We start from the raw sequence: 15,613 nt of genomic DNA, 5'->3' as shown, positions 1-15,613 counted from the left end.
GTCATATATTTTATGGGACAAAAATTACGGGCAGGCCAGGAAAGATCTTAAGAAATCCAATTTTCAATGAAATACATTTAATCATATGTTAGTGTACACAATCCCATACATTACTGAAACTTATTTAGGAATTTGCTACTGATTAGTTCATTAAGATTCTACTTATGATTATTTATTTTATCCCTGAATGTGCAAATTATTAGCCCACTGAAATTTAACTCTATGTCTAAATTTATACCTGACATTATTCAAGTAATTGCCATTAACAATATATTTTAAAATAATCCAATGCAAAGATAACAATGAGAGCATTAGTTTGGCTTGGGCTGAATATTTCCTGATTTTACATTTTTGAAAGTGAAAATACTGATTTTGAAAATAGATGAGTTAGAAGTATTTCCTGACAATTTTCCATTCCTACTTCTATATGTTCATTATTTTGCTTATTGCCCTTTCAGTCATTCAAAATTTGTCATATTAATTACTGATATCAGAGCAACAGAAGACAAAAACCAAAGTGTATTAAGTGTTTGCATAGATGTGTCTCTCTCTGTGTGGTAATGACTAAATTTGTTTGTTTGTGCTTACTGAAAAGGAAATCTGTGTATCTATATTATATATCTACATAAACAGACACATTCATATTCTACTCAGGCTTCAAATTAAGTGGATTACCATATTAAATTAAAAAACAAGCTTTTTAGCAAGTTGAAGACTAACAATTTTATTATTGTGTGACAAAGATCACAGTATACTTCATGAAAAAATATGTAATAATAAATCAGACAGTCTTTAAAACATCACAGGCTTCTTTGCTGTTTTCGCTGCAAAAGATTAACAGACTTAAAACTTTAATATTTGTAAAAAAATAATCTTTAACCTTAAATTTACAGTCTAAAAAGTAGAATTCAATAACAGAAGGGAATGCAAAAGAATAGAGAAAAAGCAACATCTTAGTTAACATTTGAAAAGGAGAGAAACCATACTGGTCCACAACTGGATGAGAAATTATCTTCCTTCCTGTTCTCATCTACCTCACCTCAAAGCAATGAAATTATATTGTTAAGTAATCTGGTAGAGGGAGGTATCTGATGGGCTGCATTGCTGTTTCTGTCCCTCTCTGAAGCGCAGAACTGTGGACAAATATTTTCAGTCCCTTCCTAAAGTCAAGCAAAAAGGAACAACTGGAGCTTTATTTGAAGAAAGACTGCATTTGTAGAGCACCAATCATTGAAGACATTGGATATGATCTTGTTCTCTACTTGCAAACTGTACTCTACAAAAAGGACTGCTTATTTAGATTCTGATTTAAAAACTAAAAATATTGGGGCACTCGGGAGAAACTCTCTTTTTGCAGGGAATGAACTTTTATATCACCAGTAAAATTGCACTATTTCAAAGGCCATTTCAAAGAGGACAGAATACCTAGATCAGATTGGGGTTAACTGTGGGGATGATGATTTGTCCTGTTATTCTCTTTGTACCTATTTGTATGTTTGTATCAGTTTTATATATTTGATATGGTCAAATAACTTAATCAATAAAATTTCTATTCTATTTCCAAAGGAAAACAAGTGTTCTGTTTAAAAAGAAAATGGTTCCACTCTTTAGGGAATGAGTGCTTTACAAAGAGTATTATCCACACACACACACACACAAAAACACAAAAAAAGAATTATAGATCGCTTTTCTAAGTACCTCATAGTCTTAAATATATCCCTTCAATTCCCAGGGAACTGTTTTCATAATTTTCTTTATTTAATTTATAATATTGAGATGGAATGAAAAGAATGGAATTCATACTGGACTCAAAATAAACTTGCAATGAATCCATTTCAAAACCAGAGTCAATTAGCATTTCTTTGCAAAGCATAATCTATAGTTTAGATTGAGTATGCTTTTATAATGTACATTTAAAGGAGTTGGTCTTAACTTGCCGCAGAAGCAGAAATCTTAGAAGGGACACAGAAAAATCACTTTTTCTCATAATAAATACCTTGACTTCTGAAGGAAGTGTACACAACATGGCCCCAAAATGAAGTGACCCTCTTACTATAACCTGTACTGAGTTGGCTCAATGTTTGTACATAGTTAACACAGTACTATGGTTAAGCCAACAGATCCAAATAGGTGATTGCAGGAAACAATTCCTATTTGTAATACAAATGATGTTATTATGTGCCAAAAGGAGTTTGTCCAATATATCTGGTGGGATAAGGACCTAGTTTTGAAACAAAAATTGAGTGCCTTCAATTACCCTTCTTTGACCCATTACCTACAGCAATTCTAGTATCAGGAGGAAATAAAACTGATATTTAATGGAACTGAAAGATAATCTTTCCAATTTAAGATTATGCAGTCATATCCTTCTACTTTCTCCATTTGCATTGTTGACCGCCTGGTCTTGATAAAATAATGTCGAGGAATTGCGCAGCAGCTGTCCAGATGAAGTTAGCACCATTAACACAAACTTGTATCTTTTATATATCCATAAATATATTTAATATTTAAACTTACAGCATCTTTGTCATTAACCAGAAAGAAAGAACACAAGATAGTCAGGAACCCAGGAACATCATGAGGTAAATTAAACAGTATACAGCAGGGGTCCCCAACCCCTGGTCCGTGGACCACTACTGGGTTATGACATGCCAGCAACCAGGCCGCACAAACAAGCAAAGCCCCATCCGCAGGATGCAGGAAACACACAAAACCATGCACCCTCTGGTCCACAGAAAAACCTCTCTCCACGGAACCGGTCCCTGGTGCCCAAAGGTTGGGAACCTCTGGTATTCGGAACACACAGAAGAAAAAGGTGGGAAAAAAGGGAAACCCCCTCTTTATACTTACAGCAACCAATTGATGGAAGTTAGCCCCCCCCCAGAAGGAAATATTAAAAAGGGCAGAAAAATATATTTTTCCTCAAAAGGACTTTTTAAAACCAAACCTGGCCCCAAATCTATCTCTCTGCCCCAAGCAAGACTTTAGCCCCATACAAATGCAGATATAAAACCATCAGAAAGTTGAAGCCAGAGCAATCAAGAAGACAAAAGAGAAGATCTGCATACCCCACCCAAACTCTAGGAGTCAGCCCCATCACCTGGGAAGCAGGATATGATAATAGAATTAAACCACAGATATCAAGGCCTAGACAAACACTCAGAAACAGCCTCAAGGTTCATGCCACAGGAACAGGAAACTTCCAAACAAAAGGCTAGGGGGGGTATAAAACCTACTGCCCATGTGCTCAATCTCGCTCTCCTTTCTCTCTCCTCTGCACTTTCCTGAAGAACCATCTTTCTGCAATAAACTGTAACCTTCTTCCCAAAGCAGTCACCATGTTTGCTTATTTATTCCCGGCTTGGATGAACCAGGATGAAGACTTTACTTCTAACACAATCGTAGCACAAATTGCCTCAAGCATGAGTCAGCACTCTCCAACTAATCAGCTACAACTGTGTGTTCTGGCCTATTGTACACTTTACTATTCCAGTTACTAAATTCAATATCCCGTCAAATAATGGTAGAGATAGCACAATTAATTCAAACATGTCATCTAGTCACCCCATTGCTTAATGAGCCATGTTGTCAATTGGCATCCATTTTTTGCCCATCAAGCTTGATTCTTTGCTACTTATTAATTAGACCTTGAATAAACTGGAAGTGTCACAACTCAATACAGCATTTCCTTTTCTCTCTTTATATCAACAAAAGCCTATAGGCAGGAAAACTATAGTTAACACTGTGGCAAAGAGATCAATTTGCATTCAAGATACTTATTTGGATTAAATGCTTTTCAGCTCAATACAAAGTAGCTCAGCTGGATGTAGTCAACCTTACATTAACAAATGAAAAGCAAAGGTTTCTTCCAGATGCTTATATTTTCATGCAAAATAGTTTGTGGGGAAAGTACAACAAAACTGGGAAGGTATATATACTGCTCACAAAAATAAAGGGAACACAAACATATAGGATCCTATACGTTTGTGTTCCCTTTATTTTTTTGAGCAGTATATTTTAAATTGGGGTGATTTTTAACCCTTGCTGATTGCTTAACAATATATGTGACCTCTTGTCTCTTTCTGTGCTCTTTTTTTTTAAAAAAAACTGTAATGCTACATGTGGGAGTTGCAACTATAGGAAGTCTAAAATTTGTATAGACAGGTAGTCCTTGTTTAGTGACTACAACTGGGACTGCCAATTCAATCATTAAACTAAGTGGTTGCTAAGTGAAACTGTGACTGTGACTATGCTTATGATCTTGAAACTTCAGATTTCCTTCATTTTACAGGTCATAAAGGTCATAAATGTGAGAATTGGTCATAAAATTACTTTTTCATCACCATCATAATTTTGAACATTCTAAATGTGTCATTCACTAAACAAAGATTGCACAATTCATTTTATTTGGCAGGTAATATAAAAAATAAATAAATCCAACTTTCACCTTTAAGAAAAATCCTGTCCTTTAAGAAAACTCAAGCATAAATTTCCAAGAAAATGCTGTTATGTCTCAATCTGTTTCACTATTCTTTTAAATCAGTAGCTATGGGTCTAAAGTTAAGGAGCTAGACCAAATAATTATTCATAGTTATTAGGAATTTACAGATCTCTAAGATATCCACAATAGAATTTATTTATTCATTTAGGTAACTTTTAAACTTCCCATCTTATGGCAATGACAAGTTAAGCAGTGCAGATCATAATGTCTCAGGTTGCAAATCCAAGTAGTCTTTGAGTCCCACATTTCTGTTACTAAATGAAACATTTGCTAAGTGAATTTTGCACCATTTTACAACCTTTCTTGCCACAGCTGTTAAGTGAATCACTGCAGTTGTTAGTAACACAGTTAAGTGAAACAGACTTCCTCATTGGCTTTGCTTGTCAGGAAGTCGCAAAAAGGGATCACGTGATCCCAGGACACTGCAACCATCATAAATATGAGCCAGTTGCCAAATGTCCAATTTGTTTGTTTGTTTCCCAAACAAATTAGCTTATAAAAAATCTAATAAAAATAAAACAAGAAGTAGGCAAATCCATAAAACTGCAATGTAGGAATACAAGATTAAAATTAACTTTCCATATAGCAGATAAAGTAAGTTTCCTGAGGAAAAAATATTTTTAGGAACCAGCAATAAAAGGGAAGAGGAGTTGTTACTAGTGTTCTATCCAAATGTTATATACCAATTTATATCTATTGAGTTAATTCATTCACACAGAGACATGTCTTCTTCGGTGAATCTGTTTAAAGATATGAATGGCATGTATGAAGAATAGCATATAGAAACTCCCTTCAAACATCCCAGATCAGGCTATACAAGCACAAAGATTTATGCTGAAATATTTTTTCAGTTTATGCAACATGTGAAGTACTAGTACTAGAGTGGAAATTTCTAAGACTAAACAAGAGATGGTTCTCAAAACACAACATGGCCCCATGTGAATCAGATAAGGAAATGAAACTCAAATTGAGAAGCAATACCAGGTACAATATGACAAACAAGCTGGCGCTTTCTAAGCCTTTCTGGAAATCATCAAAGTGGCTAGAAATGCAGAACAAGGTATGAATGATGGGTTTTCTGACTTGATTCCTCTAGAACAGGGATGATAAACTCGCAACGTCATGTGATGTGTCACAACTTATCGTAACTTTTTTGCCATTCCTGACAATGGGGTGGGCGCAGTTTTGCTATGGTGAATCCAGCCCACGGGCCGGCAGTTTGACACCCCTGCTCTAGAACTCAAACTACCTTAGATGTTTAGTTTGGTAAGAATGTATGGTTGCTAAATGTGTGAATAAGCAAAGCTTTCAGTTTCTTCATAACTCTGTGTGTGATAAGAGAGGATAAGCAATCAAATATTATTTGACCTGAAGTCTAACTCAAGAAAGACCACAGTAGATTAACAGAAACATTCACAAGAGCGCTCCATGTTTCCATTTCAAAGTCCTAACCCAACTTCTAGGATTGTTGTGAAGAGAAAAGATGCATGGACACCAAGTATGCCTGAGTTGTCTTTGTGGAAAGTGACGGTAGAATAATGTAAGAAAAATAATAGCTAAAGATGTGATCTTAGATTTGTATCTGACTTAACCTTAACTTTCTTTTCAAGACCTTCTGTGTTGGTTTCAATTCAAATAATATGTAATTATAAGCAAGGCCATTTCATTCCCCCATCCTGCCACATTGAGATAATAAATCTATTGAACCAATTGCTTTCACAAGTTATGACCCAAACAGCTTACGGTGATTATTAATACATTATTGTTATGATAGCTAAAGAATCCACTAAGTTTAGGACGGCAGGGCAATTGAATTTTGAAATAACAAGCAATAAAGCTGTACAAATGGCTTTCCTGTTATAAGATACTATAACCCTACTGTATAATAGTTTACACCCAGGAAGAAACAGAAGTTAAATACAATAACAAATGTTCAACTGATCCCCTTTCCTATTGATTTTTTTTTTCTTGGCAACAAGCTTCCCAGAGTTTTCTATATTTCATTTTTAAGAGTATTATCTTCTATAACTGTCAGACTGATGAGGCAGACCAGACAGGAAACATGACCAGATGAATTAATTCAGTTAGAACAATTAATCAGTGGAACAACCTGCCTCCAGAAGTTGTGAATGCTCCAACACTGGAAGATTTTTAAGAAGAGATTGGACAACCATTTTTCTGAAATGGTATAGGGTTTCCTGAAATGGTATAGGGTTGGACTAGAAGACCTCCAAGTCCCTTCCAACTCTATTATTATTATTATTGAGGATCATTGCACAGTCAGCCAGATGTTCAGACCTGGGATAGGCAGATGTGGATGTTTGATGGTATTACAGGTATCGTCGCAGGATGGAAGCAGTTCCTAATAAGGCTGCCTTTTGCAATTGACTAATAGCGAATCTGTCAATGCCAATGGTGTTCAAGTGGTGCTCCAGTTGTTTTGGGATTGCACCCAAGGCGCCTATGACTATTGGTACTACCCTTGCTTGCTTTTGCCACAGTCTTTCTATTTCTATTTGTAGGTCTTTGTATTTTGTTATCTTCTCCAGTTCTTTCTCTTCTCTTCTGCTATCTCCAGGCACTGCCACGTCCACTATCCAGACTTTTTTGTCTTTATTATCGACAATTGTTAAGTCTGGGGTGTTATGTTGCAGGTGCTTGTCTGTTTGAATTCTGAAGTCCCAGAGCAGTTTAATTTTATCATTTTCTATGACTTTCTTATTTTATGATCCCACCAGTTTTTGCTTACAGGCAAATGATATTTTTTGCAGATTTTCCAATGCACCATTGTTGCTACTTTGTCATGCCGCTGCTTGTAGTCAGTCTGTGCAATCTTCTTGCAACAGCTTACCAAGTGGTCCACTGTTTCTTCAGCTTCTTTGCATAGGTGGCACTTACTGTCTTTTGCTGTCTTCTCAATTTTGATTTTGTATGCATTTGTCCTTAAGGCTTGGTCTTGTGCAGCCAGAATTAGTCCCTCGGTCTCTTTCTTCAATTTTTCTGCTCTTAGCCATTGCCAGGTTTTATTATTATCTGCTTTCCCAGCTATTTTTTTCATGTATTGGCCATGTAGTGCTTTGTCTTCCCATGCCTCTATTCGGTTCTTCATTTGGTCTTTCTTGTAGGCCAGTTTGGTCTCTCCAGTAGTTAGTAAGCCTTCCTGATATACTAATTTCAGTGCATCTTCATCATTGTTCTCCAGATATTCTTCCAAAGCCATTTTTTCTTCTTCAACCATCTGATGTAATTGTAGCATTCCACGCCCACCTATTTGCCTTGGTAGATAAAGTCTATCAATGTCACTGCGTGGATGAAGGGCATGATTCATTGTCATTATTTTTCTGGTCTGCCTATCCATTGCTTTTAGTTCTGCTTGAGTCCAGTCCACTATTCCAGCTGTGATGATGATGATGATGATGATGATGATGATGATTATCATTATTATCATCATCATCATCATTATCATCTTCATCATCATTATTCATTATTCATTAGACATGAACCTCAGTCAACTGAACATTCAAATTGACTGGCACTGATGGTTGGTGCCAACATCCTAGGTATCAACCAGATATCTCCTTAAAATGTAAGATGTTCCAAGTAGCGCAGTTTTTGTAGCATTGCTGGAGTTATTGCAGGAAAAAAAAACTGCACTACTTGGAACATCTTCCTTTTTTAGTTATTATTATTATTATTATTATTATTATTATTATTACTACTACTACTACTACTACTACTACTACTACTACTACTACACTCTATTGTAAGGTTGCATTAACAGAATCTTGCCACTATGAAAATACTTCTCTTCAGGGCTTTTTTTGTCATAGAACGCCCAGAATGGAGTTCCGGCACCTTTTTTGGATGGAACCTTGTAGGGTAGGCAAGGCGAGTTGTATGACGTGTGTGAGTTCCGGCACCTTTTTTTTTTTTTTTTTTTTTACAAAAAAAGCACTGCTTCTCTTCTCCTATCCACTTTATAGCCCCCAAACTAGAGTTTTCTGCACACATTCCTGCTGCAGGCTAAGCTGCTTTTTTAAATTGTTCTTGTTGCCCTGTTTCCAAAGGTCATTCCCACATACCATTACAAAGCACAATAACCTTTGAATGATATTAAAAGGTTCAACTCATCTTTTAACCCTACAGGGTACTGTCGCCATTTCTAACAGAATTCCTTTTCCAGATCTAAATAATTTATTTCCAGAAAAACTAGTCTGTGTGTTTAGAATATGTCTTAAAACTTGTTTTGCACACAGTGATATAAAATGAATAAAGAAGCAAAAAATAATGCCTTGAATCTACATGCCATCATTTGCACAGTTCTGTGCTGCAAACTTGAAAAACTTATTTCAAACAACCATACATAAAACATGCATCCATTACAACGTTATTGCTATGGCCACCATATGCCTTAAAACCCTGCAATATTAACTGCATACATAAATCAATATAAGGAACAAGCAGCTAATTTTTAATCATTAATTCATTTTTAGCTATTTTCCTTATAAAGGTTCAGGGCATAATTAAGCACCAAAGGAATAGTCCTTCTTACTTCTGAAAGCTATTGATACAGATGAAAATGTATATACGTATACATATAAACATCCAGTTACAATATTCATTTTGGGTATCCTGCAGTTTTTTAACAAGATGCAACATAGTAATTCAGGATATGGGTATATGCTGAGTGAGTATACATATATACATAAACACATACAAATACTAGATTAAGCTGTCTACATATAAGTTGGTAACCCTCTTACTAATGCTTCCATTTCAAACTAAAGCTCATTCGTTCATTTTTAGATTTTTCAATTACTATTTCCAGAATGGCTGCCAGACTGTCACATTTTTGCAATTTTATAAATATAGAGCCTGCAAACAAAAACTGAAAAGCAGAGAATTTCTTACAGCACAGAAAAATATGCCATTGGTATAGCTATACTTCTTTTTTTAAAAAAACCCTTTCTCTACTTTTTACCTATCTACTTTCTTAGGGAGGGATGGATTGGCTCAATGGTTAAGACACTGAGCATTAAAGGTCTATAGCTTGGCGGTTTGAGACCTGAATACTATGAGATGGAGTGAGCTACTGTCCCTTGTCTCAGCTCCTGCCAACCTAGCAATTCGAAAGCATGCAAATGCAAGTAGATGAATAGCTATTTCATATAAATATGTGGGAAGGTAACAGCGTTCTGGATTTGCTGTCTCCTCTCTGCTGCAGCATGATGTCATGCCAGCCACATGACCATGGAAAGACAGAAATATCTCTCCAGACAATGCTGGCTCTTTGGTTTAAAAACGGAGCTGAACACCAACTCTTAAGTCCATCAGGATTAGCGGGGCAAAACCCACGGGGCACCTTTTACTTTACTTTCTCATGAACAGACCAGAGCTGGGATCCACTGATCTTTTGACATTTTCCACCAGATCTGTGCAAAGAAAAATTGGGTGAATGGCTTCTCTGAAATGGTCCAGGAAAAAGAGAAATGCTCCAATAGTTACTGTAATGATATACAGGAAAGATCTTGGGAGACTGGGCCCAGAGATGCTGCCTATGGAACAGTCAGCAAAGAGAGGGCATAGCCCACAGCTGGCTAGTGGACAAGGCAGAAGAAGAGATCTTCCTTAATTTCTTAAAATATAAAAGAGACAGGGAGAATTGTACTTTCAAAGTTGCAAGATTCTGTTAATGTAGTCTTATAATAAAGAAGAATTAACTCATTTTGTCATATTTCCTGATGGTCCGCCTAGTAAGGCTGACAGTTACTGAAGGACAAGTCTCCTCTTTAGGAATAAAATTCTAAATTACCAACAAGCTTTGAAGTTTGATAGAACTTTACCACATGCATAAATTAGACATACAACATATATTTCTCACACTGCCTAGTTTAGACATCACATACTTCTGCAGTTGCCTGCTCTTTTTTATGAATGCAGGGTATGAGGAAGAACAGATTGCTCCCCCGAAATTCCAGTTTGTTGGTGCTTTTGAACTTTAATAGCTGCTTGATTATAATATTAATTCTGACTAGATTGCTTGAGAAAAATTCAACTCCATTGCGAATTGATTTGATCCTCTCCTCTCTGGACAAATATCCGCATCAGATCCTAGTTATCCATGAGCTTTCCAAATTCTATAATATTCTGACATGGTTACCATTGTAAATAAATTTCACATGTAGTTTGTGCATCCATAAGCAAAATGAGAGCCTATTATTTCTTTAATTAAATTTGGATACGGCTAACAACTCTGAGCAGTTCACAACTTTTAAAAAAGAAAAAAATACAATAATAGACAAAATGAAGGAATAAAATATGCAAAGATGACAAACTCTCTGTGATTGCTCAAAACCAGTAATGGAAATGCCTTCATTTTTATGTTGGTAAACTGCCAAGACTGTCTTTGCAATCTTGCTGCTTATTTCCATTTGCTTAAAAATTGTACTTAAAAATGGAAATAGTAAATTGAAATTATTTAGATACATTTAGGCTGAAATTTGAGTTGGCTACTTCCTTCTTCAAAGACACTATACATGCATGTAAAATTACATGGATAGCAAACGACACAACTGCATTAAATCAATTATTCAAGATAGCAAACCATGAAATATATACTGAAAAATACTTTAATATTTCTGTATAATATATTCTTCAGCATAGGGATAAGCACAAGCTGAAACCAGTTTTGTATGGTTTTTGTTGTTAAAACTGTATTATTATTCAACACACATAATCAATATGGAGTTATCGGAGAGATTACGGATAAGCAAAGTTGTTCCCAGTTCTAAACAGATTACTTTTGACCATTCCAAAAATGCACTGAGCTCAAAACAGCTTTATTTTAGGATCAAAACAAATGTTTCAGTCACAAAGCATGGCCACTGTGGACTCAGAGCTCTTTCAGAATGGCTGAAACAGTGCATTTTGGACTGGGACCATTTCAAATTCAAGAGATTCTCCACAGTTACTGCTGACCTTGTAAATGATTGTCATCACCATAACTGGCAACAAACGTAGCCAAATCAATTTCATATAAGGTACAACAGCACCACCTTATTCAATTCATGATCATTAAGTAAAAAAATGCCTTCCAATTAGCAACATAACAAAAAATGGTACACACAGTTACCAACAATAATTATAGCAATCCCAAAACCACCACCATTTTGGGGAGGGAGAGGAAAGAAGTAAATATTTCAATATTTAAGAGAGAACATCAGAGAACCAGTTTCGCTGGTGCTTAAGACAACAGGCTAGCAAGCAGGAGACAGTGAGTTCTAGTCCTGCCTTGGGCATGAAGCCAGTCACTCCCTCTCTGCCCTTGGAAGAAGGCAATGGCAAGCCATTTCTGAAAACCTTGACAAGAAAACTGCAAGGACTTGTCCAGGCAGTCTCTGAGAATCAGACATGATTGAACAGAAAGGGGAGAAAAAGAATATGAGTGTGTCTGCATACAGTATAAGAAATAAGCAAAAAGATACATTGATTAGAATTAAAAATAGCCATAATTGGATTGTGGTATTTAAAAGCTCTTCTCTACCGAGTAAGATTTTTAAAAAAGGAATTCTTGCCATTTTGGAAAGCTGATATCTTTCACTTCCAAGCTGAACCAGATGTATCCCATTTGAATGTAAATTAATATCTGCGATTAAAAATTCTTCACCTGCAAACCTTATTTAAAACATTGCAGGAATTAATCTTTTAGAATGCCACAAGAACATAAATAAATAGGAATAAGAATATGATAAGGTCACTACAAGAGCTTTAAAACAGACGTTTTCCTCTTGACTAGACTAAAAGCCTACTTAATCTTGTAATATGCTAGTTCATGTGTTTTACATACAGTATGCAGCACAGCTGTAGGAGCCAGCAAGTTGGAAAGGTTGATCAGCAGGTCAAATAGCTATTATCCTAAACTTGGATCTATCAGAGTCCAATAATTGAACAGTTTTTACATGGTATGAACTACAGTATGCTTAAGTGAGGTGAGCCAACAATACAGTATGAAAGAGAATATCCATCCAGATCTTCTCTTACTCTATCAACCACCACATTGCAGATACATATATGTGTACATATCCATTTATTCCTTTTCAGAATAAGTAAATGTATACAAATCACAGAAAAAAGTGAAAAATAGTTGAGATATTGTCACAGAAAAGACGAAACATAGCTCAGTTCAGATAAACCAACTCCATTTATTAAACTGTTCCATTTCTCCCCATTCTTTTCAACCACCCTTCTTTCCATCACTTCCATACCCTGATTTTTGTTCTTTAAACTTCTCATCTTTTTTTTCTCAGGATCTCATCAAGTTCATCTAACCATGACTTCCTCAGTCTTCTCCTCTTCCTTGACTCATTCATTTTTCCCCCCAATTGTTCTTACCCATCCCATTTCCGTAATACCACTTCATTTTATTTTTTGATACTGGCTATTAATTTCTCTGTTGGTCCAGTCTGTATTCATTCTTTCCCTTAACTGTTATTTACCCCACATGCTTCTTACTTATTTTTATTTATTACATTTGTATGGCACCCGTCTCACGGTTCGAGGCGACTCTCTTCTTATGTTAACGCTAAATTTCCTAATGATAGAAACATAACCAGAAATAGAGGTCATTTCTCCTGCAAAAATAGAAGCAACTTTTTTTTTTTTTTACTTCAGCCTCTTGTTTTTCATCTCTGTGCTTACTGGCTCAGAGAATTTTGTTTGTAGTAGGGAAAGCTCTGTAGCTTAATGCAGATATGTGACTCTCATGAACATTACATTCAAATTAACAGCACAGACACATCCATTTGCATACCAATTTCACTAGAATGTCAAGGCAGGAAGATTTTTAATTGGAGGCAGCATTTGCAAACATAGCCCCCTCCACTTCTCTACTTACACCTGAGACACATAAAATGCTAACAACTGAAAGAAGGCCAATTTCCTTAGTACCAGTCAGTAGCGACTTGCTAGATGAAACTGTTTTCCATTCATGTGAAGCAACTAAAGGGAATGGAATTCCCATCCTTATCAGAAACTAAAAGGACGTGATGGTAGAAGACAAGTATCTTAACTAATTAACAACTGTGCACTTGTAGAATGCTGACTGCAGGGCCAAATACACAATTATGCACAAAATTATGGGGTCCTTGGTGCTCTCTGAGCGTGGTTGTTTTCTTGCAGACATTTCTTTACACAAACTAGGTAACATCATCAGTGCTAGTATGATGCTACCTAGTTTGCATAATGAAATGTCTGCAAGAAAATAAACAAGCTCAGAGAGCACCAGGGACGCCCCATTTCACCCAGAACTACAAATATCCTCTTTTATTGGTACCACTAAATGACACTTGAGTTCAATCACTGACTTCCAGATGTCTTTAATCTCCTGAGCTATGGATCCTTCCTGTCTGCTAAGGAATTCTGGCAGGTGGGGCCAAGGAGAAGAGCCTTTTCTGTTGTGGCCCCATCCCTGAGGAACAGCCTGTCCCCAGAGGTGAGAAGTGTTCCCAATCTTTTGAAAGGCTGAAAGGATATTAAAACTTGGTTTTGATGGTTGGCCTGAGGCCCCAAAGGGGCGTTCACCTCTTGAGATGCTTGGCAGGATAAGAAGATCTCATCCCCATACCGTTCATCTCTTAGCTTAGGGTTTTAAAATTTTAATTTGTATAGTTTTTAATATTTTAAGCATTTTTCCTATAAGCTGCCCAGAGTCACCTTATAGGTGCGATAGGTGGCATAAAAATTAATTAATTAATACACAAATATCCTGCCAGCCTCTTTAAGAAAGAATATGCTAGTCTCCTTTGATTGGCTTTCACAATTAAAGATTCTAGGATCCTATTTACGAAACCCACTATTGCCAGTTAAATTTCTCTAGCCCAGTGGTTCTCAACCTGTGGGTCGGGACCCCATTTGGGGTCAAACGACCATTTCACGGGGGTCGCCAAACAACGCAGTCCGCCATTTTTTTCCCTTTTCCCTAGCTGTCCTACTCCCTCTTATTGGTGGCCACACCCACTTGGGGGTCACCACAACATGGGGAACTGTTTTATGGGGTCACGACATTAGAAAGGTTGAGAACCACTGCTCTAGCCCTAGATTATGACCAAGTAACCTAGTCTTGCTGTGCTAGATACAACTTCTCAAGCCTAAAGAACCCATCCAGCTTGAACAAAAACAGTGCTATATATTGCTCAAAAGAGAATCACAGAGTCACAGGGATGGGAGAGATTTACACAATACACTGCCAAGCCTATTAAATCCATTCCGACAAATAAGTCCAGCTTCAGAAAAAGAAAGCTTCTCTCTCTAGAGAATTGTTCCCACTGTCGAACTGAACTTACGGTTACTGTTAGGAAGCTTAGTGTGATCCTTCACCACACTAAACTGATTTAGGCAGTTGCAGCTCCCCCTGCAACATCGAATAACAGTCATGTGGAAGCAGCAATCCAAAGTTTATTGCCCACATCAACAGCTGTGCAACTAAGGCTCAGATGCAACAGCCAGAAGAAAAGCCAAACAGTTCCAGAAGCTGTTCAATTATGATACCAGACTATCTGGATGGAATCCTGTTCTTCTCTGCATTCTGAGTAGGAACAGCAGATACTGAAAAATGTGTATTTATATAATCAACAAGATCACATTACCTAGTTCATTTTTCATTCATTCAAAAGCTGAGTTTAACGGACAGAAAACTCAAAACTCATACTTAGAACTCAGCAGGTCCATCATTGGTTTCCACTCCATTTGAATAAGATCCTGCTCAGAGGAAGAACTTTTTTAAAAAGGTCTTAAATGGAACACTTAACAAAACCTTATTTTCACCTTTAGATGGCAGTGGATAATCAATGTGGCATACTGGTGCCTGCTATAGACTTTTTCAGAAGAATACTACCCTATTAGTAGTAGTATACTTTTGCTATGGCCAGCTCTTTCTAAAACTTCAGATTTTGGTACCAGTTGCAGTCTTATATAACTGAAAAAACTTTTAAAAACAAGAATCATGACGATATAGTAATAATAATAATAATAATAATAATAATAATAATAATAATAATCCCCCAGTGAGGCACTACCTTGACGTGGTTGTGGGGCTTGTGTACTCTGAGGAAGATG

At 36.5% G+C, this 15,613-nt stretch overlaps 1 protein-coding gene across 2 annotated transcripts in view; it reads right to left on the bottom strand.

The window, feature by feature from the left end:
• LOC120312546 (serine-rich coiled-coil domain-containing protein 1-like) overlaps positions 1-14,993 on the bottom strand; it is a 549,974-nt gene extending 534,981 nt beyond the window's left edge. The window contains exon 1 of one of the 2 annotated variants that reach the window (XM_039353388.1): positions 14,842-14,993. In XM_039353388.1, the coding sequence (XP_039209322.1) occupies positions 14,842-14,932 (91 nt within the window). In that variant the 5' untranslated portion in view covers positions 14,933-14,993. The remainder of the gene's footprint in view (positions 1-14,841) is intronic. The other variant, XM_039353390.1, reaches the window with a different exon arrangement.
• Between the last annotated feature and the right edge of the window lie 620 nt (positions 14,994-15,613).

Source organism: Crotalus tigris, unplaced genomic scaffold (genome assembly GCF_016545835.1).
Source record: "Crotalus tigris isolate CLP2741 ecotype Arizona unplaced genomic scaffold, ASM1654583v1 scf7180000018518.1655711, whole genome shotgun sequence".
NCBI lineage: Eukaryota > Metazoa > Chordata > Lepidosauria > Squamata > Viperidae > Crotalus > Crotalus tigris.
This window is presented reverse-complemented; position numbering and strand designations above follow the sequence as displayed.